The sequence below is a fragment of the Rhinolophus sinicus genome, linkage group LG05 (assembly GCF_036562045.2).
Source record: "Rhinolophus sinicus isolate RSC01 linkage group LG05, ASM3656204v1, whole genome shotgun sequence".
In the NCBI taxonomy this organism is placed as follows: Eukaryota; Metazoa; Chordata; class Mammalia; order Chiroptera; family Rhinolophidae; genus Rhinolophus; species Rhinolophus sinicus.
In genome coordinates this window covers 174,247,475-174,267,873 of record NC_133755.1, presented here as the reverse complement: position 1 = coordinate 174,267,873, position 20,399 = coordinate 174,247,475, and the positions used below count along the sequence as shown (strand labels likewise).

Sequence of the window (20,399 nt, the reverse complement as noted above, 5' to 3'; positions counted from 1 at the left end):
CTATAATTTAATATATATATATATATATATATATATATATATATATATATATATATATATATATATACATATAGTCACAAGAAGTGGAGTACAGCATAAGGAATAGAGACAGTGGAAATGTAATGCTGTATGCGATGTCATAGCCATAGTAGATTGGGGGAGGGGGTTATCATTTTGTGAGGGGTATAAATGATAAATATCTAACTATTACAGTGTTTTGTACACATGAAACTAATAAAAAAATTTTAAAAAAGAAACAATGCTTGAGTTATAGGGGAAAAAAACAACTCTGTTTTTCTTCAAAATTTAAAAGATAATTTCAAGTTAATTAACCTAGAATTTACATATATACCTGTTCTATTTTTTTCCTTCTTATCTGATGTACTATTTCCTATAAACCATGTACTCTAATTGCATTTGGAAAATTAAGCTAAAAACGTGCAATTGGATAATTTCTGATGCCATACTGGTAAAGCTGCCGAAGGTTACGGGACACAGTTCAACACATCACACAGCCTGGTTTGGGTTCCTTGCCTAAGTTACCATGGTATCTTCCCAAATCATAAAAACCTGCAACGTAATTGAAGCTTTACAGGGAGGAAGCTGTCCTCAATTCAGAAGTAATAAAAAGGTCAACGTGTTTCATTGCTGTTGCTTTAAAAATCCTTAGACTATACTGAGAAGTATGTTCTCTCTCCCTTTGTCTCCCTCTTCCTCTCTCTCCTGCACACATATGCACACAGGCTTGGCTGCTAAAATCTCAGCAAATAGCTTTTTACCTAAGTCCACATGTTTCCTTGTTTATAGGGAAGTGTAAATGAAAGCTTTCCGATGCTTTACTGCAAAGAAGCCACCTCTGAACTAATGCACAAGGAGACCACAGCGGCTGTTCCTCTGCCTTTGAATTGGCTCAATAGATCCTGTCTTTTTTGGTGGATGTTATTGACCTGCTTCATTTGTCTGTGCTAACAGGATCTTTTTGGAGAAGGAAACAGAGGGAAGGAGTGGAGATGGAGAAAAGGAAGCAAAAGGGAGGAAAAAATAACAATAATTTGACATTGTCACCCAGATCGAGCAGGCCATCCCTTTTGGTGTGTCTGTTTCGATTATACTTTTCGGTACCATGGATCTCTCTGGGCTTCCTGCATAATGCGTTACTGAGTTCCTTAAAAAAACACATTCAGTTTTGTTCATATGGACACACCCAATGCCCCAATCACTTCATCTTTTTTACCTCAGTTGAGGTAATTTGACTCTTATTTAGATTTCCACGCCTTTGATTTTTTATTCATGGCGTTTTGTTCCTAAACACATTCTTTTATATAAGAACTGCATATTTCATCATTTAACTTTGCTTTGCACAAAGAAAATATCAACCCAAATTACTGAAAATGACATGATGCACTATCCAAGTTTAAGGAAGTCTTCATTGACTCAGGCAAAAGACCCATATTTTTGTGGTGAAGATGAAATTTGTCAGAAATGGCTGTCTGTTCAGTCATTAATCAGATGATGACATGTGCAGGCCTGTCAGATCGCTAACATCATCCTAATTCCCATTTCAAGCTATGACTTAAACCCAATATTTTAAAATATATTCTATAGGTGCTAATTAATTCTTGAAATAGAATCCAACCCTCCATAATGGATCATTCTACTTATGCTTCTCCCCCACCACACACTTGATATAAATGTTTTGTATTAAATGTAGATACACACATGTGTTACAAAAAGAAAAAATAGCACCACGCTTGTGTCGCTGACATGTTAGCGAGAATGACCTGCCCTTTACCCTACATATGAGGTTCCTTGAATTTTATCTTGTCTGATTTGGGAAAAGTCTGCATTCCCTGCAAGCTCTGCAAATTCCCACAAAAGTTAGGATTTTATGATCACCAGTGTTTTGGTGATTTAGTTCTATCTGACCATGTTCCTTTCCCATTGCACACATATGGTGTCACACACATATGGAAGCCATTTGTCAGTTCATCTCAGTTCTTCCTCTCCTATTTCTAAATGTTCAGAGTCCTGCCGCTCACTTCCTGATAACTTCTCTGTCTACACTCATTTTTTTGATGATCTCATCTACTACATGTCCTTAAATAGCATCCATGTGGTGCTGCATTAGTGTCCTATGGTTGCTGTAACAAATAGCCACAAACTTAGTGGCTTAAACCCACATAAATTTATTCTCTCACTGTTCTGGAGGCCAGAAGTTCAAAATCAGTGTCACGGGACTGAAATCATGCCTTTCCCAGGGCTGTGTTCCCTCCAGAGGCTGTAGCGGAGAATCCATTCCTTGCCTCTTCCAGCTGCTGGGGCTGCATCCCTTCTTCACACAAAATTGCTTTCATCTTTAAAAGGAAACTTCTTAGTTTACCGTAAACATTTCGCAATACGCATAATATACAAAAAGTTACATAGCCATGACCAGGACAATAGAAGGTAGTTATTAGTGGCTAATTAATAATCCAGTTATCATATAATATTTCATGCACTTATAGGAGTGAAATATATAACAACGAGCCACAGGTCTCATTATGAGGAATAATTACAGTTTCTCCTAGTCTCTTTTAAAAACATTTCTGTGTTGAAAGAGCCAGCCCTGGACACAACTGCAGTTGGCAGAAATCAAAGCATGCCTTTTATTACCCAGGTTAGCCCTTTTCTGGGTTCTTTTTTATCACAAGGCCCTACTGACCAGGCTTCGTGTTGGCTTCTGAGGTCACACCCCCACAAAGTGGGACCTGGGCAACAGGCCATTTTAAGATATTTCCTTAAGTGTTACATTTTTGGGGGTGCTATTTGAGTTTTGTTTTGATTTTTAACTTTATAATTTGAAATCATTATAGATTTCTAAGAAGTCGGAAAAATAGGACAGAGAGGTTTCCTGGTAATCTGCACCTTATTTGGTTTCTAATAGGATTTTTTTTTTTAAGTCAGTAGCTAAGGGGATGATTATCCCTGCTCTGGAGTGTAGGGCACCTGAAATTTGGTGAACTCTTTCTAGTTCCCAAAGCACATTAGGCTCAGGAGGCCGTCCCTGACCAGCGCATAGTGGTGCCCTTTCTTTGTGCTTCTGGAACATCTTAAACTCATCAAGGCACAAAACAGAAGGCATGGCGGTCTCTGGCTTGCTTCCCTGTGGTCACCGGTAGGTTACCTATATGAGGAGAGGGAGTGTGTCTGCTCTTTCCTCAATTTCAAGACTCTGGTAAATGCCTGGCACATAGTAGGTGCTTAGCGAACATGAGGAGACACAAGCAAGTAATTCTGCTAACTGGCTATTTTGAGAGGCCAGGAGATGATCAAAATCGTACTGCTTCTACCTATTCTTATTTGATTGCGGCCCAGATTTGCAGGCTTTCTTTCTATGCGGTCTGTAAGGGTTAGATTGAATATTTGTTAGTAGCTTGAAATTTACAAATAAAAAGACCTAGCAGCAGGTGAGGAATTTGGATGGCTGGCAGGGTTCTCAGCCATAACTATCAAGTTGGGTCCTAGTTATAGCTTATGTGATCACCTCTTTTAGAAGTCTGCAGTGAGGATTCTTAGCACTGACTGAGGCAGAAACTAAGAAGAAAAAAATCTGTGATTCTTTTAGTGGTTTAAAAATGATTAAAATCTGATTGAAAAGCAGGTTTTGAGGTTTGTAAGCCATCCTAACGCTTAAGCAGGAAACACGATTCCTTCACATTAAGTACATTAACTTCCTCTCATTGTGAGAGAAATAAATGGAAATTCAGATGAGCTCTTAGGTGGGTGCAAAGGTAATTGCGGCTTTTGCAACTATTTTTTAACCTTTTAAACTGCAATTACTTTTGCACCACCCTAATATTTTTATGTATTCTCAAGGTGAATAGTCCTTACCTACTCATCATCCAAAATAGACCCCAGCCGTCTCACTTTTGAACAAGGCCTAGGGGCTCGATGTCACCCGGAGTAGGTCTTCGCTGACTGAGCCTCACGCACAGCAAAGAGAAAAGTCACAATTCCCGTTGCCATAGGGAGTCCCCACAAGCTTTTGTCTCTAGGTCAGGGCTGTTTTGGATAATCATGTAGCCATCCTTACATGACTCCAAGCAGGGCAAATCTGGGTTTTAAAGAATTGATTTTTGCTTTTACTTTTTAGAGCTATTCATTTCTAAAACCTAGAGCAAGACCCTGTAGTTACAAACTTAAGTGAATCAGACAATTGGATAAATATACACACAAAGAACAAGACCCACTGGGAACGAAAATGGCTACATTTTGAAACACTATAATTTATAACTTGCATAGCTATGAAAGGGGCAGTGGATCCTAAAAATTATCCTTTGCTTTTCTTTGTTTTTAAATCTCAGTGCATAAAGTTATCTGTTAAACGGAGAAGCCACTAAGTGGCTGATATTATTTATTATCTCTTCCTGTGTAAATAATGGTTTCTGAAAAGGTTGCTTGGTGACTTGACTCCCCTCATACTAATTCGGGCGTCGTTATTCCTTTGGTTAAGGGCTGTTGCCACTCCCAGCTACTTGTGGTTCCTCATTGTTACTGCAGGATCAGCGTGAGATTTTCGTGGAAACCAAGCCACCCCATGGCTGATTGCTGGGCACCAGCACCTCCTATCAGTTCGGTCACCTCCCAGGTAATGACAGCTGTGCCACACTCCTCCAGACTGCCTCTTGGCGTCCTTGACAAACTGTTTCCTGCTCCATACCCAGCTACAGTGCTCTGGTGGGTGGACTCCTGAAGACACAGGGTTAGCCAGCATGTGCTTTCTCATCTGACTGTGGGGCCATGTGTGGGCTTCATGCCCTTTCTTGTGCATATGGTTTTGGATTGGTAAATGCAGAGAGTTCCTAATCTATCACAGAGCTATGTTTCAAAGTTAATTGGTAATCCTGTTGGAACTTCAACAAAATTTTTCTCTACAAACAAGGTAAGAAATGTTGGTTAACTCCTCAGTTCAGATTTGAAATAATACAGATCTGCAATAAAAAATATATACTGACATTGATACTGATGTACTTCAAGCGACATGTAATAAATTTGGGGCCCCAGACCATTTAACTCCATGAACAGCAGCCAGATGAGAGAGGCTAGGAGGTACTGGAGCAAAACTAGTAAATCCACGATGGGATCCAGGCTTCTGTGCAATTTTTGTTATATAATCTTATGTTTATTAGAATAAATTATAAATGGTGAATTTCTTTAAAATATTCTGAATTTGATTAACTTTCTTTATAAACTCTACTATTTAACCTGCATACCTGGTTTAAATACATTAATTAAGGAACGATATTTAATTCATTTAGCCATTTTTCCTGGTATGATAGCAGTAAGTCATTTGAATTACTTTCTTACATGCTTGAACCAAGAGGCTGTACTGCAAAGGGGAAGTGATGTAACTTACGTAAGGCTAATGAGTAATTCTGGTTTCTAACTAAATATTTAGAGAACCAACTACACAAAATCAATTAGTTATACCTCTCATTCAATATTAGCACATGACAATACATTGTTGGCTCTTACATAACAGAATCATAGGTATCTGTTCATTATTTTTACAATAGCTTTATGGAGATCACTATTCATTATTAAAACATTCTGTAATGGAATTCAACAGTCCAGACTATGAGATTTCTAGCACCATCTTAAATGCAAATAAAATGATTTTATTAAATATTCTGAACTGAAAACTATCTGGCAGAGCAGAAAAAATGTCAAAACTCAAATCCCCTTGCAGTAGCCATTTATGTTTTATTTGCCATTCCCTTGCAAATTATGTTAAAGCAGATGCCTAATCAGATGGCGAGATTTCTGTGTGTTTGGATTATGATATGTATATGAAGGCTAAAATAGGTTTCGAAAGCACTCTGAATAATTATTTAAAATCCAAATGCTTCCTGTGCTTAATGGAATAATATTCTACTAATAGAGTCTTTTGTTGCTTACTGTTGAGGGAATTCCAAAAGGCTTCCCTACATCCAAAACATTATTGGACTTCCTTCAATGAGACCTGGGATACAATCTGTTCAGATACCTTCATTATACGAAAGAGTCGTCACTGTAGAATGGATGCCTCCATCGTAACCTAATACAACACAGTGATTTGCAATATGGTGATTACCACTGTGATTTCATTCATTAATTCTCAGTAACAGTTGTTAATCAGCTCATTAAGCAAATATTGTACAGAAGATTTCAACCAGGCGAAACCTCTTAAAAACACCACTAAATATCTTCTTTTGCAAGGGGAGGAAAAAGGAAACAGGTTTAATGCCAGAGGAGTCATCTATAAATATGGCAGTTTTTCAACTGTGGCAAAGTTTTAAATAATTATACTTTTATAACACTATAAACACTGAGGACTTTGTGCCTTTTCCAAAAAACTGTTCACAATCAGAAAACTCCTCTTCTTTTGTCTTCCTGGATTTTGCAATGATTTTGCTGTTGAGACATAGAAAGGAATTCTGGCCATGCAACTCCCACTTCCCCAAAATGCTCATTCCTCATCTCGCGTCTACAACACATAATTCAATAACATATTTTAAGCATTTGAAATCCTGAGGATTAAACTTAAACATGATTTTAGTATTGCATTAGTTGATTTTCAGCAACTTATTTTATATTGAAATATGCCATATACAAATGCCCAGGAATGATAAGCAAGTTAAAGTGTTTTAACTAACAAAAACAAAAATTCATGGCTTCCTTCCCAGTTTACAGAGACATTTCCAGTGCATGACTTAATTTGATCTGTACACAACTTGGAAGGATATTGCTGTCAGTCCGAAATTACCCACAAGAAATCTGAAGCTCAAGTTAAGCGACTTACCCAAGTTGAAAAGTTTGTTATGTTCTGTTCTTCCGATGACAAACCCCATGCTTTTTCTATCAAAACACTGTTTTTCTCAGTAATTCCCCCAAAGCTAGCAGCCACCCTGTGGGAACATGTCTTCTCCATACCCAGGACGTTTTGAGCACAATAGTGAGAGATGTCTGGTAAATGCTGAGGAGGGGGGTGGTGTAAAATCAAACTTCAAGAAAAGCTTCATCCCCGCAGTGTTATTTGCTTGTGGAAGCATAACTGTGTCCACACCTTCCTGATACACTCTCAGTCTTCTGTCCAGGGTCGAGCAAACTAAATGACTGGCTCTCATTGAATGAGAGCCAATTTCATGTGCCTGAGATTCCAGTAAAACTTCAATACCAGTATCGGTATCTCCCACCATTCTAGGCGCAGTGGCTTGTGAAGCATGACGGGCCCTTGAGGTGCATCCCTTCTGAAATGAGGAGACCGTTTTTTCTAATCACTGCCCATGCATGTGCTCCATGTATGTATGTTTCCTGAGCCACCTGGCTGCTTCCATCTCCGACGTGGTCTAAAGACAGACACTGAAAAGAAGCTGATGATTTGCATGAAAAACAGGATATTGATGACTTCCAAATAAACCTATCTGCTTGTATAAAGCAATCCAAGCAGACGTTTACTAATTCAATTGAATATGATTTCAGGTTCCCATGTATTGATTGAATTGATCAATATTAATTCAGATTTGTCTGTGGTTGGACCGATGATTAGTTTTGCTCTTTGTCAGCCTGTTAATTTCAGTAAATAGTGTCTCAGATATTGCAAATGAGCAAATTAAAGTATTAATTGGTAAAGCTATAACTATGTAATATTATCTTAATAACTGCTTTAAACAAACAGACAATATTACATTTATGAACTTATTTATACTCCATTTTTGAAAAGAATTTCAGCTTGCTGTTACAAGGCACAACTGTTATGTTAATAAAGTGGAAATAAGGACAACACTGTTGGAAAAATTAGCCTCCCAACGTTGATGAGGACCGAGATTCTGCAACCATTTGAAATCATACCACGTCCAACTCTATCCTCAAATTAACTGTAATGGAACAATAAGGCCACAGCTTCCCATCAGGCTCAATTAGTGTGCTGTCAAATTTCTAAAGGAACAAAAAAGATTGTGTTAAAATTTCCTAACTGGTTCCTGAGCATCTCTCTTCTCCTGTATTTCTGTATTCTGTTTGCTATGCTGTCATGTTTTATTGCAAGTTATATTTTGTCTTCTATTGTATAGATATTGCTATTCTGTTTGACTCCTGATCAAACCAGAAGCTAACATTCCGTAGAGTATACTTTGGGAAATTCTATCTTAGAGAACTAGCTCACCAAGTAACCATTTTTTCTTCCGATATTGTTCCAGAGAGGCCATTGGCCCCAGTTCTAGTATGTGGATCTTATAGAGCCATCGAGCACATGAGGAATATACAGTTTTGAAGACAGTCAAATTCAGACCACAGGCCTCTTTTTTTTTTTTTTCCTGCAACTTGGTCAATGGGACAAAAACATTAAACCATTTTTTTTTCTATTCTGGGAAATTAAATCAAAATGGCTTTATGAATAGAAATGCTCAGAGATAGTGTGTCCTCACATGGAAGTGTGGCATGTTTTCCTCATGAATCAGGAAAGGAAAAGGATAAAAGGACATGGAATAGGGCGAATTTTATTTGAATCTCTATCTCTTGAAGGCAAATCTAATAGCTTCAATGAAATTAGTGGAAAGGACACTTGGCATCCAGAGCCTCCTCCGGACACATTCCAGGAGAGAAGTCTTTGTCATCAGGAGGCATCCTCCAACTTGTTGTCATATCTAGAAAGGTGCCATAATTTGACCTACCAGATAGCATTATAGACTTATGTAATATAACTATATATTTATTACAGCCTTTTGAATAATGCCATTAAAACATATAGGCCTATGTCATCTGAGTTGACATATACCACAACTGACCATTTTTTGTTATTGTAAATTTTCTAGACCAATGTGTCTGCAAAAGGCCAGGCTAAACCTCAATGGACAAGTCGCATAATGTTGCTAGAAATACTAGTTTTGGACTTTGGTGAGAAACAGCCCAAAGATCTAAGATTTGAACAGCAAGATTTATAAAAACTCACTCTGTAGATTAAATTAAAAATACTACCAATTACTGAGATGGAAATTTGGCAGATTCCACCTGGGGGAAAGAGTTCTCACTCAGAAGGATCCTCAGGATGGGAGGAGTAGAATAAGTAACCAAAAATAATGTTGTTAAGATAGCGTTGTTGGGGGACTCTAGTTTAATCTAGGTTCTGAATCAGAAACTTCTGTGGTGTAAACAATTTTTCAGGTAGACTCATTCAGGCTTCAGTGAAACAAGCATTGTTCATGTAGGATCATGTAACAATAATCCCCTCAATTTCAGAGAAACAAGTCGTATTACTGAAACTTATCTAGGTTATTTGGTCATTTACTGGGATGGTTATATAAAGTCTTTATGAACAAAAACCAAACTTAAAGGAAACCTTCAATTAATCATAATTCATTGTGCTTCCACTTTTAGGAAAAATAGGTCAATTATAAGAAAACAAGCTGAGATCAAAGATTTCGTTAAAAAAACAACTTTTAGAATTCATTCTATGTTTTTTAAATCATCAAAAAAGAATTCATTTATACCAAATTGTATTCATCTTCAGCCAAGAAAGTTTCCTAACATATTTTGAATGGTTTCCACAAGGGAAGAAACACAACGTTGTATTAGCAAGGTCCCTTTTGGATATAAGTCACAGAAAACCCAACCCAAACTAGCTCATGTAACTAGACTCCACATGGATCAAGAATTGTTGGGTTCAGCTCTTTGGGGCCTATCCTCTATCTTTTGGCTCAGCATTTATCCATTTGACTTGATTTTCAGACTGAGTTGTAACAAAAATGGCTGCCAGCAGCCCCATAAACAGCTTCTCCCGGGTTCAAAAACAAAGGAAGGAATGGATGCTTCCTTTACAGCAGTCGCTCAACATCCCTAGACTACATCCGATTGGCTTTCATTGAGTTTCTGTGCCTAGGAGAGTATGACTTTCTGTTTGGCCAGACCCGGGAGAGTGACACACTAAATAAATGTCCACTAAAATTATTAATTGTTTTTGGGCCAATGATAAAGCTCATGGACTTGGTTTTTATGACTATTTTTATCTCTACCACTTTACACAATACCTGACACTTAGTAAATACCCAATAAATATCTCCTTTTACTGAAGTGAATTTGACTTTTTTATTAATTAATAATTATAAATAAGCTAAATTTATTGGGGGAAAAATGACCTTAAATGGGTAGCTGAGCACCCAGACAGAAATTAATGAAAGATTGCATGGGATTAGGACACTGTTTCTTAAAGTGTTTTCCGTGGAACACTGCGTCCTCAAAATGCTCTGTGAGGAAATAAGATTGGGAAAGGGTGGTTGCCACATCCCTCTCTTGAAAATTAAAAAGAATTATAACTCCAAGAATCCATGAGTAATAAAAACCGTTTACTTTGTTATTCATGTTTCCCAAATTTTCATGGTGAAGGATTTGTTTGTCATCTTGGGAGGCAATAGGCTGGAATTTTCCAAATAGGACTAAAGTTGTTGGCTTAGGTGGGAACAGTGGGTTTTCAGATTCATGATACCATTAAGGAAACATGTTCAAATGATATGAAGTTTCATAAGTGGGGATTTTTTTAATTATTAAAGAATGTGATACAACAAAACAGTAAAAATTATAAACATATATTTAATGGCATTAAAATAAGTCTGGCATGTAATGTATATAAAGCAGGTTGTAAAATAAATGTGTGTTGTCTCATTGCACTTTCTTTTTTTAAATTGCACTTTCTTTATAAACAATTAAAAAGTAGATATGTGCATGCAAAAAACATGTTTAAAGTTGTGCAACAAAAAGATAACAAATGGGGATTTGTATATGGTTGACTTTTATTTTCTTCTTTGAACCTCTTTGCATGTTCAGGATATGTTTGAGTGTAAATTTTTTAAGTTATTTTCATTTCTCAAAAAACTTACTATGAAGTATTGTTGTACAACTTTTCATGCCTTTTCCCTTTCTAATTTGAACATTAGTTGATGCACTTTTAACATCTTGTGAAATTTCAAACTCATAAGCCTTTATTCTTTTTTCTCAAAAATAAAATTACTTCTCGGTGCTACAGAAGTAAAAAAGAAAGGCTTGTAGGCAGAGCACTTCAAAAAGTCCTCAACCGCTTCATATTTCAGCTGCCTCAGTAGCAGATATCAATAGAGCACATGAATCAGGACAACTTGACATTAACATCAGTCCAATAGAGAGATGTCAAAAGTATAGGGTACAATTAGGAGCTGAAAAATAACAAAGTGATGGAATATCATCAAATCATAGCAGAGATTATAATAGCACTTGACACCAGCCACCTAATGAAACTGATTGAACTATTCAACAGCTTTTATTTCAGGAATGGAGTGGTGAGGGTGGGTTGCAAAGGACCTTCCTGGGCAATATGACAAGATGGAATCACTAACAGAATACCTGCAAAAAGAGCTCTCTGCAAACTGCTGAGTTGGAATAATGCTGTCACATTCGGGGTCAGCATAGGCTTCAGCTGTGCAGTCTGAGGTCAAAGAGGCAGCAGGCAGCCAGATTGGATGTTTGCCTCTAGATCTAGGAAATATTGTCAGTTCTTCATCATCCACTGGAATGGAGGGCCCCAGAGAAAATGGAAGCTGTCCCGCTCCCAACCACCCCATCCCAATTTTTTTTTTCTATCTGATGTTATATCTGGATAAAGAAATAATTCCCGGGTATAAGAGATACAGGCAGATAATGGTAGGAAATTGTCTTGCATTTTTTTTACAAAGATAAGGAAATAACAAAGCCTTGATAAAAGGCAAATTAGCAAAAGTGTGTTGGGATCTGTTCTTACCCAGAAGTCTGATATCTATTGGGCAGGCAAAAGGCTTTTTAACTTTCATACTTTATTAAGAAAATTTTCAAACACATAGTAAATTTGAGTTAATATTTACAATGAATACTCATATATCTATTACCTAGATTCAGCAATTATATACATGATATGTGATTTATTTAGATAGATATCCAAACTTTCTCTATATTTTTTTGAACCAGTTGAAAATGGGTTACAGTATGCATCTCAAAAAGAAAAAGAAAGAAAACCTTTCTATATAAACAAATTATCATTATTTGTAGTTGATAAATTTAACAAAAAGTCCTTTAATATTAAATAATCTTCTTCCCTATTTAAATTTCAATTGATTTGCTTTAAACATACTTCTTAAAGCTGTTCTTTTGGAATCCAGATCCAAACTTCTTACACTGCATTTTGTTACATCTCTTTACTCTAGTTTGATCTAGAAGAGGCCACTGCATTATTTAACCTGAAGAAATTAACTTTCTGATGAGTCCTGACCAGTTGTCTTGTAGCATATACCATACTTTGGATTTATTTTATTGTTTCTTTCTGATATTTTAACATGTTTCTCTCAATTATATTTTCTGTTAGCTAGCTAAAGGTTTAATGAGATTCAGATTAAATATGTTTTATAGAGTACTTCAGACATGAAGCTGTGTACTTCATATCACATCAGGAAGCATATAACAGTGCCCTTTTTGCTGGTGATTCTAGCTAGTTTGATCCCTTGAGTTAGGAATTAAGATCATTTCATTGCAAAGTAGATTTTTCACTTTGTAATTAGCAAGTCATCTGTGGGCCTATATAGATCCTATGCAACTATCCTACTACAATGGATATATCATCCATTAGTGATTGGTACCTCAATCAATTATTTATTAGGATCTGCAGAGTGATTTTCTAATTTGATTGTTATTTCTACAGTTAGTTGATAATGAAATTGAATAATATAACAGAATCCAGGGTCTCTACAATGTAGCATGAACAATGTCCATATTGCAGTTCAGAATTAGTTGACATACAGACAAATAGAAAATGTGACTCATACTTAAAGGAAAGGAAGTCATGGAGATCAACTCTGAGATCCTGTCATTAGCAGACAAGAGCTGTAAAGCAGCTAATATAATTATGCTCAAGAACATAAAGAAAAATACACTTATGATAAACAAATAGAAAATCTCAACAGAGAAATAAAAATATTTTTAAAAACAATTAAAATTATATATATATTTTTAAAAAACACGTGGAGTACTAACAGTTCCCAATTGCAGAACGTACTACAATCAAGAGAATAGGGTACTGTCATACGAATAGACATCTAGATAAATGAAACAAAGTTGAGAGTCCAGAATCAAACCTTTCCTTTTATGGTCAATTGATTTTCAATAAACATGCCAAGGCATTTCAATGAGGAAAGGACATTCTTTTCAATAAATGATGCTTAGACAATTTGGATATCCACATGCAAAAAAAAAAAGAAAAGAAAAATTATAACCTTACCTCAGAGAATACACACAAATTACTCAAAAGGATTCATAGACCTAAATGTAAGAGCTAAACTCTTAGAAGAAAAATAGTAGAAAATCATCATCACCTAGAATTAGGCAGTTTCCTAGATTTGACACCAAAATCATAAGAAATAAAAGAAAAGTATTGATAAATTAGACATGGTCAAAGTGAAAACTTTTGTACTTGTTAAGATATTATTATTATTAAAATATTATTATGAAAGAAAAGATAAGCCACAAACCTGGGAAAGGGATATATTTGCAAATCTGATAAAAGGCTTGTATCCAAAATGTATAAAGAACTCTTACATCTCAATAATAAGAAGACAAATACCCCAATTTAAAATGGTCAAAAGATTGGAATAGGTATTTCTAAAAAAATATGAATGGTCAATAAGCACATGAAAAGATGTTCAATATCATTAGTTATTTGGGAAATGTAAGTTAAAACCAGAATGAAATATCACTTTGCATCCACAAGAATGGTTGTAATAAAAAAAAAAAGAAAAAGATAATAACAAGTGTTGGATAGGATGTAGAGAAACTATAACTTTCACATATTGTGCATGGAAATAGAAAATGTTATAGTCTCCTTGGAAAAGAGTTTTACAATTTTTAAAAAATGTTAAAGACAGATTTACCATCTGGCTCAGCAATTCTGCTCTTAAGTATGTACTCAGGAGAAATAAAAACATGTGCCCCCAAAAAGAGCTGTATATGAATGGTCATAGCAGTATTATTATTATTATTATTATTATTATCATCATCATCATCATTGTGTCCATTGAGGCATTTTATTTGCATGTAAGTATTAGATCCCTAGAAAAAGAATCCAAGATTTTTCCTGCCTGTGTGCTTTTGTTTTACTTCTTCATGGTCTCTGATGACCGCTGAGGTTCTCAGTACGATGAAACCAAACTGATGGGATGGGAACAAGTTGCTCTGCCATTTTTCTAGATCTTTGAGTTGTATGTCAAACCTGGAGCTGATCACTCCACACTTGCTTAACCTGCCCATGAGGTTCACAGCAGTTTTCCCAGCTCTGTGATCATCAATGATTTCAAATTCGCCAATGTAACCATACTTCTTCATCACAGCTAGAAACGAGACGATGACTTTGGAGCATGGCCTAATAAGAACCTAGTAGGAACCTTGGCTCTCTTTTTGGCATTGTTGATGCTTTTGAGAGCCTCAGCCAGGACATTCATGTGTACCATTATGGCGGCATGGAAAAATGGAGGAAAGAGAACAACGTTATCCATAATAACCAAAAAGTGGACACAACCCAAATGTCCACCAACTTGAGAAGGGATAAATACAATGTGACCTAGTCATTGGATTCCATTTAGCAACTAAAAGACACAAAGTACTGATACATGCACAACACAAATGAACTTCAAAAACATTATGCTAAGCCAAAGAAACCAGAGACAAGAGACTGCATATTGAATGATGCCATTTAAAAGAAATGTCCAGAATAGGCAAATATATAAAGACAGGAAGATTAGTGTTTACTTGGGGCAGGGGGTGGGAACAGGAGTGACTGTAAATGAGTGCCAGGTTTCTTTGGGGGATGATGAAAATGTTCTAAAATTAGTTTGTGGTTATAGTTGCTCAACTCTGCAAACCTATAAAATCATTACCTTGTATAGTTCAAATGGATATAAACTGTACCTCAATAAAGTTATTTGAAAAATAACTACATGTAAATTCTATAACTGAGAATACAATCAAAATTGATGTATTGATGATGGCAAAAGGATCAGTGAGCTTGGAGATTGATCAATAGCAATTATCTAACTGAACAATAAAAAAGGAAAAATTAAAAAAAAAAAAAAAAAAAAACTGAACAGGGCCTTAGTAACCTGTGGGATAATAACAAAGGGTATACTTGGAGTCCCAGAAATAGAGAAGACAAAAGTGAGAGAAAATATTTGGAAAAACTAGCCATAATTTTATAAATATAATGAAATGCATAAATATACAGATTCAAGAATCTGAGTGAATCCCAAGCAGACTAGATGCATAAATACAAAGAAAGCCGTAACACATCCTAGTCAAACTGATGGAAACCAAAGATAAAGAGAAAAACTTGAAATAGGCAAGAAATAAAGGACATAAGGACAACAACAGGGACGACCACAGTCTTCTCAGTAGAATAAATAAAGAAGGCCAGAACAGAATGGAATGATCTCTTTACGGTGTTGGGGGAGTAGAGGAAACATCAACCCAAAATTTTATGTCCAGCAAATATGTCCTTCATAAATGAAGAAAAACATAAAGAAATTTGCAGATAAACTAGGGCTAGGAGAATTCATTGCCAGCAGACCTGTGCTACAAAAATTGTAAAAGGAAGTTGTTCAGGCTGAAGTGAAATGAAGGAAAACTTGTGTCTAAGTGTCAGCTACCCACACAGATTTCAGTTATTAGATTAGCTAAGACATATAATGAGAATTTATTCCTCCAAATCTTAATATAGCTTCTTGGGAAAACAAAACAAAACAAAAGTGTAATCTATCAAGAGTTATAAAGCCCAGAGAGGTCTAGAACAAAATAATATATTTGTGGACTGATTTCACTCTAAATATCTTCTTAGTGATTAAATGCCAAGAGACATTGGTTTTGCTGAGATTTTCTCCCTATATAGTCTGTATCCTTGTGAGTCATTTCTCCATTAATAGCTCTCTGATTTTTAAAGGCGTGTATCTGTATGAAATTATTTCTACAGTTATTTAAAAACAAGTTGTTGGATTGTTCTAGGAGGTATTACACTTAAATTTTTAATCAAGGTGACAGTATTACTGGTTAATAATTAGCTTTTATTCACTTCCATCTTTGAGAAGGTACTTTTAGACTTGGTTGAAAATAATCATTCATGCCTTAAAATCTACTTAGTATGAACTGTTGATGCAGGGCCTTTCCATACACACAACAATTCACTTAACACATATTCCTGGAGAACAGTAAGTCGTGCACTGGGTTCAAACCCTGAACCTAGACCCTGACTGAGGAAGTGGTAAGAGGGAACATAGAGGCAAATAAGCATAATGACAACATGATGTGTGAACGTTACAGCATCTAAGAGAAGGTTTCTTAGGAAAAGAGCATCTAAACTATTACCTCTATCATAGCAGAAATGATTCAGCCAACAGCGATAGTTCTCTTATAAATGAGGTGACTATTTCAAAAATTCTTTTATCAAATCTCCAACTTGCTCTGACTTGCTCACTTTCGGTTGATCATTATATTTCATACTCTCAGAGAAAATAGAAATGAATAGTTATTACTTCATCCCCAGTTCCACCAACCAATCTGGATCAGCAGCCAGCCACATAGCCTGTCCTGACCGTGTGCACTGAACCCTGTCCCCTCACACCTTCTCAAGGAACTCACTCCCTTCCTCTCCTGTACCATCAAATCAAATCATCTTTACTAGATCCTTCCCCAGGACTGTCAATCATGTCTTAATAAAAACCATCTTTTAAAACAAGATCCACCTTGTTGCACATCTCTTTCTAGATATTGAGGAATCGTCTTTTCTTTTACTTTCCTAGCAAAATTCTTTAAAAGTATTAACTGACTGCCTTCTCTTCCTTACCTCCCATTCTCTTGTCTATCCCTTTTAATTGCCCCTTTTCGCCACCACAGAACAGAAACAGCACTTATCAAGGTCACGGATAAATAACCTGCTTCCGACCAGAGTCACAGCCGGCTGAACTTCTCAGCATCAGGGGACCTGACTGACCACTCTCTGCTTCTCTAGGTGTTTCTCACACCACATCCCCCTTGTCTTCCTCTTCACCAGACATTCCATTTTATTACTCTCCTTGTTGGCTTCTGCCCCCACCCCATCTCCCTAAGTGTAGGAGTATCCAACATTTGGCTTTTGCCTCTCTTATCTAGCTACAGCTTAAGTGATCTCGTTAAGTGCCATGGGTTTAAATGCCATCTATATATTGATGACTCTCTATATCATAACCAGACATCTCTCTGGTATGCCAGACACTTGTATCCAACCTTCTACTTAATGTGGCCACTTGGGTTTTCATTCACCCCTGCAACAGATGAGCAGATTGTCTCCAGTCCTATTCCCGCCACAGCAGGATGGACCTCCTGTATATGTGGTTTCTGGACCATTGAGAGAACTTCTCTGAGATGTCCATTCAAGAGCAGGATTGCTGGATCATGGAGTGTATGTAAACATAAGTAGTGCATACTTTGCAGATACCCGTGCGGTTCATTTTGGTTGATAGTAGCTTGATCTTGCACTCAGGTAACAATAAAAACATAGTCTTAAATTTTTTACAATAGAATGACAACCGTGCAACTAGCATGCCTCTGATCTATACACATAAGTTACTTTTGGAAAGCAAAAGCGTTAACACTTGGAGCTCATTAGAGAATTTCCCACTATTTGAATGTGCTCCACGAACAGGACGAGTTGACTGGAGATTATTGTGGGAGACTGTCCGAGGCACTGCTTCTCCAACCTTAGAAAACCACACGCAGGCAATTGCTGCGTGGTCCAGGGCTTCAGGTTGTCAAGCCAGGAATCCAACTTTTAAATAACTTTTAAAATGTTTAAATGGACCCCAAAATGCTAAATCACTGTGTGAGCAAAATAAAACACATCTGCTAGTCAGATTAGGCCATTCACTTTCAACCTCTGCTTTGTTTTTCAGAGCTACTCTAGTACTGCCAGTTTACCAGGAAGAATTGCAACTGGACTGCGTAATTTTAGCTCCCATAGAATCTTATCTTAAATCACATCCTAATGTGATGGCCTGGGCTAGGTTCCATGTTTGTCAGGGCTCTATCCATTTTTTTGTTTTATTAGTGTACCTGTTACATGTTATTATATCTGTCTTATGAGTTGTCTTCCCACTACTCAGAGAGTTCTTTAAGGAGAGACACTGCATCTAGGCCTCAGTACCTTCCACAGGGTCTCACGCATTTGAGATACTTAAAAATTCTGTGGGATGAATGAATGATGAAATCCATAATATCCTCGATGTCCTTTCAGGAGTTATTTAGGAAATGTCCATTTGCAAAACATGTCAATATCTTTTGCAAAATAGTTATTAAATTAAACTAACAATATAGTTTCTTGAATGTAGATTAACTTCACATAAAAGATCACATTAAAGATTCACATAAAAAAGGTTGTAGGTTTTATTTTAAGAGGAAATTCTACTCTTCAGGTGAAGTTAAATGTTTTCCCTTTCCTCCAAAACCCACCATAAAACTTTTTTTTCCTCGGCTGCCAGTAAGCTCAGAGGTATAATTAGCACTCGGGTGTACTAATTAACTCATTGCTGAAAGCAGAGCTTTCCTTATCCTTCTTTTTTCCTCCAACATTTTCCATGTTGTTTTAATTGTCCTGTTTTATGCTTGTTAGTTGTGTCACTCAAGTAAAATATTTTATGGTAGCAAGCAACATAGAAATCATTAGAAAACAATTATGAAGTAAAATATACAGCAATTTGCCTTAGGACAAATACACTCCAGAGGTTTCATCCATTTGGCAATTAGCATCCAGCAGGTTTTAGCACCCATTTGCCACCTGTTCTGTAGTCTTCACTTTGTACTCCGGAAGACTGCGTGGCCTTAGTGGTTACAGCGAAAGGCTTGGTTTCTGTTGTGACAGTGAGCTAGACGCTCGGGGTTGGGAGACAGAGAAGAAGAGTACAGTATGAGAACCCTGCCTTCATGGAGGTTACCATCTTATTGAGAAACACAGGACATTTACACAAAGCAATTAATAATCAGTTATGGTTGGTATATTAGTTTCCTAGGGCCGCTGTAACAAAGAGCCACAAACTGGGTGGCTGAAAAGAATAGAATTGTATTTCGCACAGTTCTGGCAGCCAGAAGTCCAAATACAGGTTCTAGCAAAGAATGTGTTCCATGCCTTTCTCTTAGCTGCTGGAGTTCCCAGCAATCCTTGGCGTTTATGGCTTATTGACTCATCACTACAATCTTTGCCTTCACCGTCAGATGGCGTTCTCTCCCTGTGTCTCTCTGTGTCTCTTCTCCTCTTATAAGGACACCAGTCATATTGGACTTAAGGGCCCTCCATACTCAACCATGACCTCATCTTTACTTATATATTAATTACATCTTCAAAGACTCTATTTCCAAATAAGGTCACGTCCATAGATACCAGAGATTAGAACTTCAACATACCTTTTTTTGGGGGGACACAATTCAACCCACACCATTGGCACCTAAATAAGTACCAAGAACTGCAGAACAGACCATTGGAAAGGTTCTGAAAGAGAAAAGCTGGGGCCTTACCAAGGAGCCCTTCTAACTGGATTGCATCTTACTCTTGCTTCAAAAGCAGGCCCCATTGCTGGAAGCTCTGAGATGTTTGTCTGTGTCCTTTTTTCCCAAAGGACACTTTTCCCGTTAACCTGCCCTGCTCACTCACCATACCTCATCCTTTGTTACAAACTAACTTTCCTGGCTATCACTGTGTTTGGGGAGTAATCTCATTTCAGCCCTCAGCATTCTTGGTGTGCTCCGCATGTAGAGTTTTTACCAGTTTTGTGTGAAGAGAAATTTTGGAGGCATTTTTACAGGAAGGCCTTCCTTCACTTATGCTCTTATCTCTTACTGCTATCACAGGCTTGTGTGATAGACTTTGGCAGCCTTACATGCATAGGGGTCTCTGAAGTAAAGAGAAAATATGTACATCTGAATTTTTCTTTTTTTTTTGGCCGCCAACAGGATGTGTGTGAACACATATACAGACCATCAAATTATACTCCCAACTCTGGACCTCACTGCAGTTTACATGGTTTTGAAACAAGACTTTGTTTATCTTCCTTTCCTAATGGAATTTTTTAAAGTAGCCTTTTGCTGGGTTTCTTTTAGGGATAAAATGTTCACTTTCTTTTTCTAAGGTCTTATCATAATCATCTCCATTCTCTTAGCTGGCCAGGTAGAGGAACCTGAAAAAGTGCTTCATCTCTTCCCAAGCCACGTCTGATAAGCCACTTAGATTTGGAAAATCTCCCACTTTCCTCCTTCAGATGAAAATAAACTAAAGCATCATTCACATCACTATTTGGTGGGCATTTTAGCTCATTGTAATTGTC

General features: G+C 36.8%; 1 protein-coding gene across 1 annotated transcript; it reads right to left on the bottom strand.

The window, feature by feature from the left end:
- Positions 1 to 14,115: 14,115 nt before the first annotated feature.
- Positions 14,116 to 14,596, bottom strand: LOC109456791 (small ribosomal subunit protein uS8). Its single transcript, XM_019749237.2, is given in 2 exon segments — positions 14,116 to 14,439; positions 14,442 to 14,596. Coding segments are annotated over 2 exon segments (441 nt in total). The 5' UTR covers positions 14,559 to 14,596.
- Positions 14,597 to 20,399: the final 5,803 nt, after the last annotated feature.